At 36.4% G+C, this 19,913-nt stretch overlaps 1 protein-coding gene across 10 annotated transcripts in view; it reads right to left on the bottom strand.

Annotated features, from left to right (window-relative positions):
* LOC115219722 (N-acetylated-alpha-linked acidic dipeptidase 2) overlaps window positions 1-19,913 on the bottom strand; it is a 785,126-nt gene that overhangs the window by 88,047 nt on the left and 677,166 nt on the right. For all 10 annotated transcript variants that reach the window (XM_036509422.1, XM_036509419.1, XM_036509418.1 and 7 more), the window contains one exon: window positions 1,609-1,694. In XM_036509422.1, the coding sequence (XP_036365315.1) occupies window positions 1,609-1,694 (86 nt within the window). The remainder of the gene's footprint in view (window positions 1-1,608; window positions 1,695-19,913) is intronic.

Genomic DNA, 19,913 nt, shown 5'->3' with positions numbered 1-19,913 from the left:
CTGCCTCTGCCTATATCGCAATTGCAGCTCATACTATTACTATCGCCCCATTACCATTGCAAAAAGGCTAAATGTGTGTATTCGTTCAGTATCTTAGTTCAGTGGTCAGCTCCTCTTTTTCTCTCTCTCTCTCTCTCTCTCTCTCTCTCTCTCTCTCTCTCTCTCTCCTATTATTACTCCCACTGCCACTATCAACACTACTACTTTTAATAAAAATATCAACTCTCCTTAAATTTCTCTCTCTCTCTCTCTCTGTCTTTGCCACCATCTCTATGCCTACTATTACTCCCACCCCAACATGAGCAATAGTAGGAGTGTCACTGAATAGTGATGGGAAGTCAGAGTGTGACACACTGACACACAGAAATTAGTTTTCGCATTTATTATATTAGATATATACACACACACACGCGTGTGCGCGTGCACACACACACAACAGGCTTCTTTCAGTTTCCATTAACCAAATCTACTCAAAAGACTTTTTTCAGCCTGGAGTTTTATTTGCCCAAGATGTCACACAGTGACACCATTTGGTTGGGAAGCAACCTTCTTACCACACAGCTATGCCCATATAGTTACCATTCTTCCATAAGATATTTATATAGAGGCAAATAATAATTGCTGAACCAATCACTTTGGATAGATATCCAAGGCACAGATTTTATTAAGTGGTTACTCCCCAAACACACACACACACACACACACAAACAATTAAGCACATACATAGGCGCAGGAGTGGCTGTGTGGTAAGTAGCTTGCTAACCAACCACATGGTTCCAGGTTCAGTCCCACTGCGTGGCATCTTGGGCAAGTGTCTTCTACTATAGCCTCGGGCTGACCAAAGCCTTGTGAGTGGATTTGGTAGACGGAAACTGAAAGAAGCCCGTCGTATATATATATATATATATATATATATATATATATATGTGTGTGTGTGTGTGTGTATGTCTGTGTTTGTCCCCCTAGCATTGCTTGACAACTGATGCTGGTGTGTTTACGTCCCCGTAACTTAGCGGTCCGGAATATGAGACCGATAGAATAAGTACTAGGCTTACAAAGAATAAATCCTAGGGTCGATTTGCTCGACTAAAGGCGGTGCCCCAGCATGGCCGCAGTCAAATGACTGAAACAAGTAAAAGAGTAAAGAGTATACAAATATGAAAATATCTTAACTTTCCAACACAAATCTGTGATGGGTGCTTCAATGTTTCTACATATGTAAACCACAACACAAATGCATTTCTCTTAAGTATTTGTTACACTACACTAGTTTATGCTATTTGTTACACTACACTAGTTTATGTTGGCTTAATTTGTAAAATTTATTAATTTGTAAATTTGTAAATTTGTAAATTTGTTAATTTGTAAATTTGTAAAATTTGTAAATTTGTAAAATTTGTAAATTTGTAAAATTTGTAAATTTGTAAACTTTGTAAATTTGTTAATTTGTTAATTTGTAAATTTGTTAATTTGTTAATTTGTAAATTTCAACAAAATATTGAGATAAATCTCTGGAACAGCTGCATTCATTTGTCCTGTTATTTAGCCAGGGGACACCAATCCACAAAAAACAGTTCGCTATGCGTATTATGTAAGGGTTGCTCTTACCTGGTTCCAATTCCCCTTTAATATATCCAATGACATTCCATGTTGTTGTAATGCTCTCATAGTTGTTCACTTGTAACCTGACTGTTCTGTTACAAAAGAAAAATGCAAATATAGTAAAATAAAGAAAAAGAATCAAAGGGGAAAATGAAGAAAATTAAGAAAACACTGTGCAAATAGTCCAACATGACTGCTAATTACCAGTAACGAAGAAAAAAAGAGAAGTTGTGATGATCACAGACTTCTGAAGTATGTAGCAAAGTAACTTTAATCACTAACCATACACGAAAATGTTTTCCCTGTAATGTTCACAACACTAAGAACAACAATAGTAAGCACCAATATTTCTGGGTGTGAATTCACAGTTACTGTTGTTACCTGTACTACCATTTTTTTTTTACAAGAAGGGTTGGGTCGGGAAACTGCAAATGACATTGAAATGACATTTATTCCACAAGAAACACATTATCATTATTATTATTATTATTATTATTATTATTATTATTATTATTATTCAGTAGTCTTATCTTTATCACGTGCGTTCACTGCACTATTGAGTGCAGCTCTGTGTGCCTTGGGTACGTGCTGTGGTTTTCTGTCATGTTCTTATTTTCACTGTACGTAAGTGTTTTATGTAGCATGTTTGCAGTGCCTATTACTGTTAATACCACCACCACCACCACCACCACCATCACCATCATCATCATCATCATCATCATCATCATTATTATTATTATTATTGAAGTTTTCTATGACGTCCCCCTAGTTTAGGTCCTTTCTCGGCAGTGCCACCACCACCACTCGACAAACAAAAGTAGGAATTCTCCCGTTTTGTTGCTAGCTGCAGTAGATGTCTGCCAAGCGGCCCACAAACAAGTCTGGCATTGAAACGTAAAACTCATAGAGCAGACCATCCAGGCTTCCTTTAACCTGGAGGTGAAGGCAATTTTCATTTGTCTGGTGGCTGTAGCAAAAGAAGTGGTATGGTGGACCCGTTTGAAAGGGCTAAAGTCAGACACTTTCCTCTTTGACCAAGGCCTCATCAACTTTTTCAAGTTCCTCTTGAAAAGAAGGTGAGACCAATTCTGAGATTACATCTGTAAAAAAAGGTATAAAAGGGAGAAAGGACTCTCGCCCTGTTGACCAGACACATGTGGCTTCTATGGGTTTTCCCCGAGTAACCTTCAAAGCACCTATAACCTATTGGCAGTTTTTACTTGTTATATTGTTATCTTCATTATGAAATGTTTACACGGACTTATTTTTTGTAAAACCCTTTGTTTATCGTCTTGTGTCGTCCTTTAATGTTTTTGATTTATATTAGCCCTTGTTGTCAATAAAAAGAAAGAATTATTATTATTATTATTATTATTATCCTGGGGGGAAAAAACCCAGTTCAAAATGGTACAAAGGGTAGGACCATCTTACTTCAGTAACTAAAGAAAGCACTTCAAAAACAGATAATTGTTTTCTTAACTTGCAGTACAGTGTTCAAATCTTTCTGAGGTACTATAGAACTCACTGCAGTACTACAGCTTCAAACCAGAGTCCACAAACTGTCTCAGTCCTCACTGCTCATTATCTGAATGCACTCTCTCTCTGTGCATGTGCATATGTGTGCCCATTCTATACTAAACTTCTTTGCAACAAATGCATATCTCTGCCAATCTCCCTCTCTTTATCCACCATACATGTATCATTAACCCTTTCATTACCAACCCGGCTGAAACCGGCTCTGGCTCTTTAATATACATGTCTTGTTTCCATAAGTTTTTAATTAAAATCTTTCACCAAACCTTATTCGCAATTTATGTTCATAACACTAGCTGAATGATAATTTAAGTTATTTAACTAAATTCTTTGTTATATTTAAAATAATTGAAAGAAACACAGAGCATCACAAAATAAATTCAGTAACGAAAGGGTTTCATCCGTTGCAAAGTTATTTCCCAAATACACTCTTCATTCTCACCCATTTTTCTGCTCCTTATCTGGAAATATGCCCTGTGTGAAGTTGTACTGAAAGAGAATTTACACGAAGTTCACAAAATGGAATTAGATTGTCTCAGGAGATCAAAAATATTCTGGCATATTTCAAGTACAGTCCCCTTTGAGTAAACTAGGGTAGGACTACCAGAAATGTTGGGATTATTTTCTTAAGGTGGAAAAACATTTCATTTCTCAAACATTATTGAACTAATTTTTGCTGATGCAACCAACAACCATAATGTTCTTAGATTCTGGTGCCATTTTTTTACTTTCATTTTTATTTTATTTTGGTATTTATGATAAAGCCCAATCTCAGCAATAAAAAGATATTCGGATTTTGAGTGGATAAAAGTTTCATAAACACTATAAACTAATGTAGATACAAATATTTTCAGAATTCCCAGAATATATCTTAAGAACCTGTTCTTAGATTTAGATCCAGTTTAAAAGCATTAGGTTTTGTCATGGTAAACATTAGTCCATCATAGTTAAAATTCTCAGGAAATTTGGTACCATCTAATATTTAGGCGAATTGAGATGATATAGATGTATTAATTTACTTATATAATTTATATTGTTCCAAGCAAATGCAACTGTCCTTTGAAGACCCTACATACAAAAAAACTATGTCCATTTGGGTTCATTTATACAAGAGCTCTGGGCAAAATGTTTAGTGCATGAGCATCCTTGGGATATAAGGAATACGTGTGTAAAGTTTGGTGAAAATTGGTTGAGAATTGTGGAAATGTATGCATTAGTCATTATACACACACATACTGTGATTTATATATATTATATTAATGATCAAGTGTTGTTGGTTTCAGTTTTCTAGTATATCTGATGGTAGGAGTGATAAAAATGTGTTGGAGAATTGGAGCCAGAACAAATATACAAGCGGCAACTTTTGAAAAGTACCAGTTTCTTCATTTTATCAGCGAAAGACAAAATGAAAGAAAGAAAAAAGAAAAACACACATAACACACACTGGTAAAACTATGTATGTGTGTGTGTGTGCATATGTGTGTTTATATATATAGACAATAGGGCGGTGTGCTGGCAGAAACGTTAGCGCGCCGGGCAAAATGCGTAGCTGTATTTCGCCTGCCGTTACCTTCTGGGTTCAAATTCCGCCGAGGTCGACTTTGCTTTTCATCCTTTCGGGGTCGATAAATTAAGTACCAGTTATGTACTGGGGTCGATGTAATCGACTCAACCCGTTTGTCTGTCCTCTCTATGTTTAGCCCCTTGTGGGTAGTAAAGAAATATATATATATATATATATATATAGACAATTTACAAAAGAGCTACCAATAGTTTCATGTTTTAGAGATGCAATAAATTGGCAGATTTATATAACTTGGAAAGCAATCTTTCATGTTCCTTGCATATTGTTAGATGTATTTAAAAACAAATATGCTGGTCTATGAGAAAACATGAAAAAAAAAATGAGAAGAAAGAAAAGGAAGGTAAGAAAACCAAAATCTTCATCCTCTTTGTTTGTAGAAATCATAACTAATCCAGCTGGTGTCAAATAGTATAACAAAGAGGAGGCCAAAGCCTGTGAGATAGCACTTCAATCCAAAGCAGCTGGCATCATCCAGTTTGACAGAAGAAGCTCAGTTTCTCACTCATTCTACCTTTTGCATCGGCCTTCGTCCCATTCTTTCACTTCTCATTTTCTCTCATGTTTTATCAAAGACCAGCATCCTGGCTTTTAAGTACATCTAGTGATATGCACTGAACCAGAATGATTGCTTTGAGATACATGGCATGTTATATAAATATGTCAATTTATTGTATCTCTAAAGCGTGAAATTATAAGTAGCTCTTTTGCAAATTCTATATATCAAATGATATTTATCTCTCATTGGATAGAGTACTTATTTAGCTGCTCCCACCTATATGGCTTTGTATGGCTTTGAAACATGGAGAGCCACCTGCAGGAACTACAAGAAGATCCAGACCTTCATCAACAGATGTCTCCGGCAGATCCTCCATCTGAAGTGGTTCGACAGAGTGCCAAACACCAACCTGTGCAAAAGGGCCAACCAGGAGCCCATACATGTTCAGATTAGACGAAGGAAATGGAGATGGATTGGACACACACTGCTGAAAGAACCCCCAAATGTGACACGACAAGCACTTGACTGGAACCCGCAAGAGAAAAGGAAGCAAGGATGCCCGAAGCAGACATGGAAGTGGAGTATTTTGGATGAGCTCAGGACCACCGGCCTTACATGGGAAGCAGCCAAGAAACACGCCAATGACTGCCAAAAGTGGAAAACAATTGTTGAGGCCCTATGCTCCACAAGGGGCAAAAAGGATTAAGAAGAAGAAGAAGACCTATAATAGAACTATAAACTATACATACATTCATCCATCCTTATATAAATACATACATACATACACACACACACACACACACACACACACACACACATATATATATATATATATATATATATATATATCAGTTGAATACGATTAAAACATGGTCAGGTTTTCACTTTTTTTTTTTTCATTATGGTATTTTAACATTAAAAAAATATTTTGTAATGTTCATAAAGTTCAATTAGCACTTTCATGCATTTGGTGGTAATCATCTTCATAAGCAAAACATTCCTTTTCAACAAAACCTATAAAACAAAATTGAAGAGAACCACAGCATGACCTTTAAAAGACAGAGGACACATGGAAAAGATACCCCGATGATTGTTTCCTAATTTGGGCCAAACCCCTAGAAAATCTGGAAGAATTCTGCACCCTTCTCAACACTCTACACCCTAGTCTCAAATTTACAAGTGAAATGAGCAACACATAATTACCATCTCTTGACATAATGGTAATTAAAAACAACACCACAATCACAACTGATATTTATTACAAAAGCACAGACACACACACCAGCATCTAAATTACAAATCATGCCATCCAACACACACAAAACGAGTCATCCCGTACTGTCTAACCAGGAAAATTTGTACCATAGTAAATGATCCAAATACCAGAAACACAGGACTTATAGAACTCAAAAGATTTCTGTTCAAGCACAATTGCCCTCTCTTACTTATAGAAAACAGCATACAGTGAGCAAATGGGATACCTATAGAACAACTTAGGGCAACACGAGAAAGCAAAACCATCAACCAAACACAATACCATTTCTAGTAACACACAATATACATCACCAAATGATTTTTAACATCATTAAAACATTGGCATCACCTTTAAGGTACATCCAAGGCTTGGGCCCTGTCCCATCTGCCCACAACAAAATTCTCACTCTCATCTCATAACAGCAATACGGCACAATTATTTCACCTCAATTGGCCCCGCTCTCTTTAACATTACACCAAAACACATTAAAACAGAAACAGACCCTATAGGGTTCAAGAAGTCTTTGGACAGATTCCTTCAAGAAATCATGGATAAACCTCCTGCACCCGGATATGTCTCTGTAAACAATAACTCTCTACTTGAGTGGGCCATAGTGCCCAAATTCTGACTTGAAAGACTTCACCAGGTGGTGCTATTAAGTTAGACATGGCCTGGGCCAATAATGGCTGAAACCTATCAAAGTATCAAAGTATTAAAACAAAATTGCCAATCATAAAACAAAGTAAAAAATTAAAAAACATAATAGCTAATCAAACACTTATCTTAAGCAAAAGACAACCACATAACTTGAAGAAACTATTAACAAAGACAAAACTCAACATGGACAAACAAGATAAGACATTCACAGTATCCAAGTGTAATGATAACAGATGTGGAATGGTGTCAATACATACATACAAGTAGATCCATTAGAAAAAAAAATGGTCAGATTTTCACAAATGCAGATATGAAATGCAAAAGCTCAAATTTGATCTACTGTATTAAATGCCCGAATTGCGAAGAACTAAATAAAGGCGAGACAGGAAATGCATTACTGGAATGCTCATGAGTCCACAGACAACAATGTTCACCAAATTCCACAGAGCAAACATATAGAAACATGTGGTGAGAAAATGTTTCTAATTTCTCCTTTCCACAAACTACATGACACAAGTCAGGTTGGAAGAAAGAGAAAGGGAAAATGGTTTATGAAAATGTTCAAACCTGTTCTGAACGGAAATAACAACAATAATATAACAATCAGTTAATGAGGTGGATTAAAAAATATCCTTTAACCTATGATTATAAACAGACGCAGGAGTGGCTGTGTGGTAAGTAGCTTGTTTACCAACCACATGGTTCCAGGTTCAGTCCCACTGTGTGGCACCTTGGGCAAGTGTCTTCTACTATAGCCTCAGGCCGACCAAAGCCTTGTGAGTGGATTTCGTAGATGGAAACTGAAAGAAGCCCGTCGTATATATGTGGATATATGTATATCTCTCTCTATATAAACGGCAGTTTGTCTGTGTGTGTTTCTATGTGTCTGTTTGGTTGTACCCTCACCCTGACCACGGCTTTCAACTGATTCTGATGAAACTTGACACACACATAGCCCAATGTCATAATTCAAAACTAACGCAGCGAAAATTTTGAAAAGTTCCCCCAGTTCTGAAAAAGATCGATAAATTCGACATGGGGTCGACAATCAGAAACACAAACCACCGATGGTCTAGGAGACGCAACTCGACCTTTTTAACTATCAAAAAAAATTTACCATAATTTTTTTCCCATTTTTTTGCTATTTTTTGGCTATAACTCTCTAAAAATGCTTTATAGTTATTTCCCTTACAAACCCGAGCAACGCCGGGCGATACTGCTAGTATATATATATATGCGTGTGTGTGTTTGTACCCCTAATATTGCTTGACAACCGATGCTGGTGTGTTTATGTCCCCGTTACTTAGCGGTTCGGCAAAAGAGACCGATAGAATAAGTACTGGGCTTACAAAAAGAATAAGTCCCGGGGTTGAGTTGCTCAATAAAAGGCGGTGCTCCAGCATGGCCGCAGTCAAATGACTGAAACAAGTAAAAGAGTAAAAGAGATTACTGAATATCGGTACGCCTGGTAAAGCGTGATGTTTAAGCTGCATGTGGATTGGTCAAAACCGTATTCCATAAATTCAGATTGTTGGAGCATTCTCAGAAGTACTACCGTTATCAAGAACTCAACAGTCAGTTAAATATGTTATGAAATCTACTCATTACTACCAAATGTATGAAAGCGCTAAGTTAATGTTAAAATGCCATTAAAAAAAAATGTGAAAACCAGACCATGTTTTAACTTTATTCAACTGATATATTATTCTGTACACATTCACACAAATTCAGAATATATATATACAGTGTGGGGAAATAAATATTCGTACACGTCAAAATTCTTTATTTATTTAATTTCTAATGAACATAAATGGGATATACCAATACTATATTTGCATACAGATGCATAAACTAAGAATATGCAAAAGAAACTAATAAATTATAGTTACTAAGGAATCTATATACAATCATAAATATTTAGGGGTGAAAAAAGTATTCGTACAGAATAAATTTATGATTTTCTAAGCCACAAAATACTGTTAAAATAATTTTTTTTTACTAGAACTTTCTCGTTTGTTCCAATAATCTTATCAGTTGTCATTTTTAAGTGTCAAAACGCTAGCTTCTTCATTCAACATTGAGACAACATAAAGTAGTATTGTAATAATGGTGAAAAGTAAAGAACTCACAAATACAGTGAAAAACTTAATTATTGAACAGTGGAAAGCAGGTAAAAGTTACAGGAAAATATCAGAGACCCTTTGTATTCCATTTTCTACCATATCTTCATTTATTCAAAGATATAAAAAATCAGGAACTGTTGAAAACAGAATATGATCCAGTGCACCATGCAAGATTTCCCCTAGATCTTTAAGAAAAATGAAGTGAAGAATCGAAAAAAACGCAATGATCACCAGAAAGGAGTTGCAAGAAGATTTGTTAGCTTCAGGGACTAGTGTTACACTATGAACAATCAGCAATGAACTTTATAGGAATGAACTGAAGTCACACTCTCCTAGAAAAACTCCGCTGTTGACAAAAAGGCATAGAGATGCCCGTTTAAAATTTGTTTATGAACATAAAGATAAACCTGATACATTCTGGGAAAATGTTCTATGGACAGACGAGTCGAAAATTGAATTGTTTGGAAGAAATTCACGTAGCCATGTTTAGAGAAAAGATGGTACTGCCTATTCGCCGAAAAACACAATTCCTACCATGAAGTTTGGAGGTGGCAACATCATGGTGTGGGGGTGTTTCTCTGCAAATGGTAGAGGCAATTTACATGTGATAGATGGTAGAATGAATGCAGAGATGTACCAAAATATTTTGAGCAGTAATTTATGGGACTCTGTAGAAAAGCTCCAGCTTTGTGAAGGGTGGGTTTTACAACAGGATAATGACCCTAAGCACATGGCGAAGTCTACCAAAAAATGGATTGTCGATCACAATATAAAATTATTAGAATGGCCAAGTGAGTCACCTGACTTTAACCCCATTGAAAATTTGTGGCGTTATTTGAAAATTAAAATTCATTCAAGAGCCCCAACGTGCATTCCAGATTTGAAGAAAATTTGTCAAGAAGAATGGGAAAAAATTCCTAAGAAACATGCGAGTCATTAATAAAGAACTACAAGAAGAGATTGGTTGAAGTGGAACTGATTAATGGTTATGCTATGAAGTATTAAATCATAATTATCAGTTATTTATGTTCTGTACGAATACTTTTTTCACCCCTAAATATTTATAATTGAATATAAATTCCTTAGTAACTATAATTTATTAGTTTCTTTTGCATATTCTTAGTTTATGCGTGTGTATGCAAATATAGTATTGGTATATCCCATTTATGTTCATTTGAAATTAGATATATAAAGAATTTTGACATGTACGAATATTTATTTCCCCCCACTGTATATATATATATGGCGGCCTTCGGGCTAAAACATTTTTAAGGATTTAAGGATATATATATATATATATGGTGAAGGCGCATGGCTCAGTGGTTAGAGCGTCGAGCTTACGATTGTGAGGTTGTGAGCTCGAATCCCGGACGGGGCTGCGTGTTGTGTTCTTGAGCAAGGCACTTTATTTCACGTTGCTCCAGTTCACTCAGCTGTAGAAATGAGTTGCGACGTCACAGGTGCCAAGCTGTATCAGCCCTTGCCTTTCCCTTGGACAACATCGGTGACGTGGAGAGGGGAGGCCGGTATGCATGGGCGACTGCTGGTCTTCCATAAAAAAAAAAAACAACCTTGCCCAGACTTGTGCCTCAGAGGGTATCTCTCTAGGTGCAAACCCATGGTCAGTGCCTGACCGAAGGGGGTCATCAATATATATATGCATATATGTGTGTGTATATATATATATATATATATATATATATATATATATATATACAGTATTTTTGTTGCATACATTTATACTACATTTTTTTACAATACAATATATTTTTACAATAGATTCATTAAGTCAATGACTTTTTCCTAATCTGACTTATTCCCACCTTGAGCTTCACATGTATTAACTTTTCCATACGATGTTCTTAATCTCATTCATTTTTGTCACTCATTGATTCTTTGCTTTTTTCTTTCATTATACATCTTATTCTCATAAAATAAATGAATAAATAAATTATATATATATATATTATATATATATATATACATACACACACACACACATATATATATATATATATATATATATACAGTATTTTTGTTGCATACATTTATACTACATTTTTTTACAATACAATATATTTTTACAATAGATTCATTAAGTCAATGACTTTTTCCTAATCTGACTTATTCCCACCTTGAGCTTCACATGTATTAACTTTTCCATACGATGTTCTTAATCTCATTCATTTTTGTCACTCATTGATTTCTTTGCTTTTTTCTTTCATTATACATCTTATTCTCATAAAATAAATGAATAAATAAATTATATATATATAATATATATATACATACACACACACACACACACACCATATATTATATATATATATAATATATATATATATATATATACATACAGGCTCTCTCTCTCTCTTTCTCTTTACTTCTCAATACCTTTTCATCTTATCATGCATTTCTTTCAAATAAAATCTGCCTGAATGAAAATCTATGGAATGAAAATCTTTACAGAAGAAACTTTCTTCTCCTCTTCCTGAAATTCCCCTCCACCTCCCTCTCTCTCTACCTTTAATACATTTTTTTCAGTTGTCTTGTGTCCTTTTCTACTTCTCAATCACCACTACTCCCCCCTCTCTCTCTCTCTCTCTTTCTCTCTTTGCTGCTATCGCTACCTTCTTCCTATAAACATGCACATAGGTATTTGCAAACAAATTACATCTGAACTGAAGCCTAGAAACAGAAACTCTGTTAATGAATTCTTCAACTCTTACATCCTTGTTTTTTTTGCATCGGATTTTTCTCCTCAAAATTTTTCCATAGATGCATTCCATGAATATATATTCTCTTGCTCAATCCATTTGATAGATGTGATTCCTAGATCAAAACATACTGCAGTTTATCATGAAACAATAGCATTATATAACCCTTTTGTCTTAGACTTGTTTATGCATCTTGAGTCCTCATCTGGTTATGGCAACTAGTAATATTACAAGCCCTTTCAATACATATATCTATATACATACATTCATAAATATATATATATATATATATATATATATATAACACGTGTAGTATTTTTACTACTATTTACTATTCATTGTACTTATTGATTTTTAGATTAAGGTTTTTATAGTATATGTTTTCTATATGGTGTGAATAACATCTTTCATTATTGAATTGCTTAATAGAAGTTTTTCTCTAAATTATATGAATATATTATATATATATATATATATATATATTATATATACCGGAGTAAACACATAAATGTGAAACAAGGTGAAAAAAAGAGTACTCAAATACCAGTGGTAGAGTAATATGCTTTATTTAAAGCAGCAGAAAATTCAACAAAACCTGTTACTCTGAGTTTCACGTTCCCGTTCATCGGACAGTTTTTGCTAGATTGGAACTAGCAAAAACTGTCCGATGAACGGCAACGTGAAACTCAGAATAACAGGTTTTGTTGAATTTTCTGTTGCTTTAAATAAAGTATATATATATATATATATATATATATATATAACATGTATGTATACATATATATGTGTATGTGTGTATATATGTATATGCACATATATACATAAAATATATGTATATATATGTATGTATATATGCAGCACGGACTTTGTCAGTGAACAGGTCGCGGATTTTAGCGACGAAAATATTTTGACAATTTAAACTTAAATGTTGAAGTGAATCGAACGGCTTTTGTGTGTTTCTTAAATGGCTTATAAACACCTTCCACGCTGCAATTGTTTTCGTTTCAGCACACGATCTCAGATCAAATTACTTGCTATGCAAGTACATCTCTGTATGTATATATATATACATAAAACATATATGTATATGTGTGTGTGTAAAATATATGTAAATAAAAAAAATGTATATATATATTTAACATGTATATATATACTTACAAATATATATATATTATATATATATATATATATATATATATATATATGTATGTATTTATATATATGCATGAGGGAGAGAGAGGGGGAGAAAGAGAAGAGTGGAGAGGTAGCGCTTTCTACTAATACTACAAAAACTTTGAAAATATGTGTGTGTGTATCTATATAAGGTGTTAGTTTAATGTTTGAATGATAGGGAAAAAATGTCTTTGATGTCCTGTGTGAAAGGAGATAGGAGAGAGAAAGAGAGAGAGAAAGAGAGAGAGAGAGGAAGAAGAAAGAAAACAGAAGTGGAGAAAAGGAAAAACGTTTTTAGCCCTTAGGAGTGCTGTCCTATGAACCGATATCGAAAGAGTGGTGTGTGTAAGTGTGCAAATGTTTGTGCAAAAGTTTGAACATGCTTTGCATGGTTGAGTGGTTCATCTGTAATTGTTGACTGTGTTCCATGCTTTGTAATCTGATGACTGCTTAGAAAACTAGAGGTAGGTTAAAGATTTCTGAGTCATGTCAGCAAAGTGAGTGGGGGGTCAGCAATGAGATCAGTATGGGGTTTAGATGCAAATAGATATCCATCAGGCTTCAATTTTTAGCCTCTTCTTATTTGTTATAGCTTCTCCAGGCTAAATTAGGTTTCTAAGATTGGCTGACTGCAGGAACCTCTGAACACCGAGGAACTAATTTTCAAAGATGAGTCTAACAATGATTTAGAGAAGATATCTCAAATGTGGCCAGAAAGTCTAGAACCAAGAAACCTCAACCTGACTCTAACAACGACGCAAGATTTACTCAGCATAAAAGAATACAAAACTCTATATCTATCTGGAATACTCAGTATAGGCGCAGGAGTGGCTGTGTGGTAAGTAGCTTGCTAACCAGCCACATGGTTCCGGGTTCAGTCCCACTGCATGGCATCTTGGGCAAGTGTCTTCTGCTATAGCCCCGGGCCGACCAATGCCTTGTGAGTGGATTTGGTAGATGGAAACTGAAAGAAGCCCGTCGTATATATGTGTATATATATATATATATATATATATATGCGTGTGTGTGTTTGTGTGTCTGTGTTTGTCCCCCTAGCATTGCTTGACAACCAATGCTGGTGCGTTTACGTCCCCGTAACTTAGTGGTTCGGCAAAAGAGACCGATAGAATAAGTACTGGGCTTACAAATAATAAGTCCCGGGGTCGAGTTGCTCGACTAAAGGCGGTGCTCCAGCATGGCCGCAGTCAAATGACTGAAACAAGTAAAAGAGAGTAAAAGAGAGATATCATATTTTGAGAACAACCATCTCTAATGCTAACTAGGTCACTCAAGTAACAAAAGTTATCAAAGCTATTTGCCATGCAGTTAGAGTTTATGTCTATGCCATGGTGTACCACCAAAGAATTCTTCCTAGCGAAACAACTTTGTAAACCACTGTACCTAATCCACCTGAAGAAAGTCTTTGACAAAATGCCACTCACTAAGAAAACTAGAGATAAATAGTTGACATTTGACAAGCCATATACAGATGTGCTAGTGGAGGCGCAATGGCCCAGTGGTTAGGGCAGCGGACTCGCGGTCGTAGGATCGCGGTTTCGATTCCCAGACAAATCTAGCCTGGAGGTTGGCATCCAAATGGTTTCAGTTCTTAACTGACTTCTCTTTATTGTATTTTCTCAGCAGAATATTTTAAGATCGGTTGTCCAGGTAAGTCAGTGATCTAGATCTCATAGCAGAACATCATAAGCGGAAAGTGTAACCTCTCAAAAGAGCTGTTCTTCACTCCTGCTCCAGAGCGTCGGCTGCGGGGTCATTCCGAAAAGCTCTATCTGCGACGATTTCATCTCAATCGAAGGAGAGGGGCTTTCTCCATCCGGGTTGCGCATCCGTGGAATAAGCTGTCGGACGAGATGGTGAAGATGCCGACGACCGCTCAGTTCAAAGTCTCCCTTGACCTCAAGTGGCCTGAACTCTTTACATAAACACCACCCTGTACATAACTCCATGTCCCCCTACATGGCCTTGCTTTTTGCTTTTTGAGCCAAAAAATTAACTAACTAACTAACTAAGGTAAAAGATTTAGAAAGAAAATTCTAAACATTGAAGTGAAAGACAGAAGAGATTACATATAAATCTAGTAAAGACTAAAGTTTTAGTGAGCAGGACAGAAGATGGGACCCTACTGCCATTGCAAAAGTGGCCATACTTGGTATGCAGGAGAGAAATACAGATACCTGCCGAAAACACGAGAGTAGTTAACTGTGAAAGAACATGTGAAATATATTCTTTCAAATGTTTAGAAGATTCCCCAGAAAACTATTTGTATCTATACACCTGTATGTATAACTCTCTGCCTACTGTTTACCTGTATAGTGAATTGATGTAAAAACGCCATAAATTATATTCACAGTATTTAAGAGCTCAACACATAACACATCATTAAACTCCAATACATTATTACAAGGAAGAAGAAATTTGCATGTAGACACAAAATTGGCAAATATACTCTTTTACTCGATTCAGTCATTTGACTGCGGCCATGCTGGAGCACCGCCTTTATACGAGCAAATCGACCCTGGGACTTATTCTTTGTAAGCCCAGTACTTATTCTATCGGTCTCTTTTGCCGAACCGCTAAGTGATGGGGACATAAACACACCAGCATCGGTTGTCAAGCAATGCTAGGGGGACAAACACAGATACACAAACATGTACACACACATATATATATATATATATACATATATACGACAGGCTTCTTTCAGTTTCTGTCTACCAAATCCACTCACAAGGCTTTGGTCGGCCCGGGGCTATAGCAGAAGACACTTGCCCACGATGCCACGCAGTGGGACTGAACCCGGAACCATGTGGTTGGTTAGCAAGCTACTTACTACACAGCCACTCCTGTTAATTTTCCCCACTTTTGATTTGTTTCCTCATAAGGAAGTGAGTAACATAAATAAATTACATATTTTTTTTATATACCCAGGCCTATTCCCCATCTTTTAGAAGTGGGTAGCCACAACAAGACACACACCAGGCATTCCATTCATTTCCCAGCTCAAAGAGGCAAGCTCCATTCTATGTTCAGGTCAAGGCATAGAATATCAGTAGCGGGGCCCAACAGCATATGCTGATTTACTCCCGCCGCATCATGCTGGTTCTGTAACCCTTGAACAACATCAAATTCACTCATCCGTCCATAAACACTCTCCAAGTTTCCTATCATTTAGAAACACTCTTGCCTCTCTCACTCCAACACCTCTAACCACCTGTCTCAGGTATGACTTTAACCCTTTAGTGTTCACATTATTCTGCCAAAATTAATGCTTTTTTATCCACATTGTTTTGAACTAATCATGCATTATCTTGTAGCTATGAGATTTTGATGAGGAAACTGCTAATTTTTAAAACAATATTGTAGGGTTGGTGTGAGAGACCAGATATGGCCAGTTTGAACATAAAACAGGCAGAATCCTTTTGGCCGGATACGACCAGTTTAAATGCTAAAGGGATAAACTACATCTGTTAGTTGGAACCTGGGGCCCTGGTTTCAGGGTCTGAGGAGTGTGAAACCACATCTTAGCTACTATTGCTCCCAGGTCCACTCTGGCCTGGAGTGGTAGCATCTGTAAGGGCCCCAGCTACAGGTTAACTGTCAAACCCCACTGTGACTGGTGGGGAGGGGAGGGGGTGATCAGTAGAATGCAGTTGGTGTATTCCCTGCATGGCGTAAGAGGCCACTAGAAGGGCCAGGAGCGAGGGGACTGGGAATCCTCTCCTACTAGTAAATCCATATTCCTCAAAAAACAGCAAGAAAATACATACATAATCAATAAATTATGTGTGTTGATTATGTAGCAATTTAAATGATAGCTGTAGAGCATAATTATCTTATAAAGTGTGTGTGTATGTGTATGTATGTATGTGTGTGTGTGTGTATATATATATATATATATATATACCGGAGTAAACAAGATGGAAAAAAGAGTACTCAAATACCAGTGGTAGAGTAATATGCTTTATTTAAAAGCAGCAGAAAATTCAACATAACCTGTTACTCTGAGTAACAGGTTTTGTTGAATTTTCTGCTGCTTTTAAATAAAGTATATAATATATATATATATATATATATATATATATATACACATACACACACACATACACGCACACATACACACACATATGTACACTAACACATACAGACATAAATGTAGACATCTGTGTGTATACATGATATCTGTTTACGTCAGATCCATTTTCTAATCACTATATATTAACAACATCCTTCAAAGTTTAATTTTCTCAATTTCCAAATGTAAGCCACTGCCTAAACATGACATGTTTAACTGTAAAGAACAATCACATCATGAACATATTTTGAATTGTATCATATTTTGTTGAAAATATCATCTGAATCACACACAATAAAAAAACTAAAACAGGATACATTTTAGAGAAATCTTAAAACAATTAACTACATACATTAGAAATTTGATATAAAAAAAAAAAGTTTATTTGTTCTATAAAATCAAAAATATTAAAATGGAGGTGGTGTTTCTGACAGTCACAAAACTCATAAAGAACAGGAATGACCGAAGATTTTTCCTCGTAATTTTATGCTAGAACTTCAAAATGCTTTCTATTCATGGATATGAGATAAAGAACATCTGTGTCAACTTCATGTCTTCAAGAATGCCTGAATTGTAATGTCTTGTGGAATATTTTTCTCTAGTCTGTTTGTTCTGTCCATATTGTAATATTACAATATGAACAGACAATATATGAAATAATTTAAGCTATTAACCATTGGGCGCAGGAGTGGCTGTGTGGTAAGTAGCTTGTTTACCAACCACATGGTTCCGGGTTCAGTCCCACTGCGTGACACCTTGGGCAAGTGTCTTCTACTATAGCCTCGGGCTGACCAAAGCCTTGTGAGTGGATTTGGTAGACAGAAACTGAAAGAAGCCCGTTGTATATATGTATATATATATGTGCGTGTGTGTCTGTGTCTGTCCCCCTTAGTATTGCTTGACAACCGATGCTGGTGTGTTTATGTCCCCGTCACTTAGCGGTTCGGCAAAAGAGACCGATAGAATAAGTACTGGGCTTGCAAAGAATAAGTCCCGGGGTCGAGTTGCTTGATTAAAGGTGGTGCTCCAGCATGGCCGCAGTCAAATGACTGAAACAAGTAAAAGAGAGAGAGAGAATAAAGAGTAACAAACATATGATCAGTTTGTTTAAATGTTTATTCTGAAGCTGTGGCAATTATTATTGCATAGCACAGAGTGTAAAAACTACATGGTCATTACATTGGAATGAGGTTTAACATTGCTTGTGAACATTGTAAGGCAGCCACAATCCTTTCCTGCTATCAGTTATTTTATTCTTCTTTATTGAATCATTTTGGCCAACATATATCCTGAAGGACAACACCATCCCACAATTATTATGGGGTTTTTCTCCTCCATCCTTGTTAAATGTTGATTACATAACAAGAAATATATGACTATTTGTGGCTGTTAAAATATTTACGTTACATTACTCAAGCACCATTTCCCTTTAAGTAACATTGTCACTATACTCTTTACTCTTTTACTCTTTTACTTGTTTCAGTCATTTGACTGCAGCCATGCTGGAGCACCACCTGTAGTCGAGCAAATCGACCCCAGGACTTATTCTATTAGTCTCTTTTTGCCGAACCGCTAAGTTACGGGTATGTAAACACACCAGCATTGGTTGTCAAGCAATGCTAGGGGGACAAACACAGACACACATATACATATATATATACATATATACGACAGGCTTCTTTCAGTTTCCGTCTACCAAATCCACTCACAAGGCATTGGTCGGCCAGGGGCTATAGCAGAAGACACTTGCCCAAGATGCCACGCAGTGGGACTGAACCCGGAACCATGTGGTTGGTTAACAAGCTACTTACCACACAGCCACTCCTGCGCCTATAGTAACATTCCACACTGCATTAAATAAGCCATTATGGAAATGAGGTTAAGATAGTAAAGGTATTTTACAGCTGCTTAGATGATGGATGCAGTGGTGAGATACATTTGGACAGGCTCTACGGTGACAGTAAAACTATAGTACTGCAGTACAGAAAATATGGAATTCAAACTATCAGGTTAAAAATTTGAACAGATTTTTAAATTTCTCATCTTTATATACCTATTTCTTTATTACCCACAAGGGGCTAAACACAGAGGGGACAAACAAGGACAGACATAGGTATTAAGTCGATTACATCGACTCCAGTGCGTAACTGGTACTTAATTTATCGACCCCAAAAGGATGAAAGGCAAAGTCGACCTCGGCGGAATTTGAACTCACAACGTAACGCAGACGAAATACCGGTAAGCATTTCGCCCAGTGTGCTAACGTTTCTGCCAGCTCGCCGCCTTATATACCTCATCTTTATATACCATTTAGTGTACACAGTGTAAAATGGATAGCAATATTTGAATAGTTTACTAGAAGTGCTCACAACATATATGACCAGGACAAAATTTAAACACATGACTGGCTTCTGTGCCGGTGGCACGTAAAAAGCACCAACCGATCATGGACGATGCCAGCCTGCCCTGGCACCTGTGCCGGTGGCACGTAAAAAGCACCCACTACACTCACGGAGTGGTTGGTGTTAGGAAGGGCATCCAGCTGTAGAAACACTGCCAGATCAGACTGGAGCCTGGTGCAGCCTTCTGGCTTCCCAGACCCCGGTTGAACCGTCCAACCCATGCTAGCATGGAAAGTGGACGTTAAACGATGATGATGATGATGATGATGATGACACA

The sequence above is a fragment of the Octopus sinensis genome, linkage group LG15 (genome assembly GCF_006345805.1).
Source record: "Octopus sinensis linkage group LG15, ASM634580v1, whole genome shotgun sequence".
NCBI classification, from domain to species: domain Eukaryota; kingdom Metazoa; phylum Mollusca; class Cephalopoda; order Octopoda; family Octopodidae; genus Octopus; species Octopus sinensis.
Note: the sequence above shows the minus strand (reverse complement) of the source record. Positions and strands in the feature narration are given on the sequence as shown.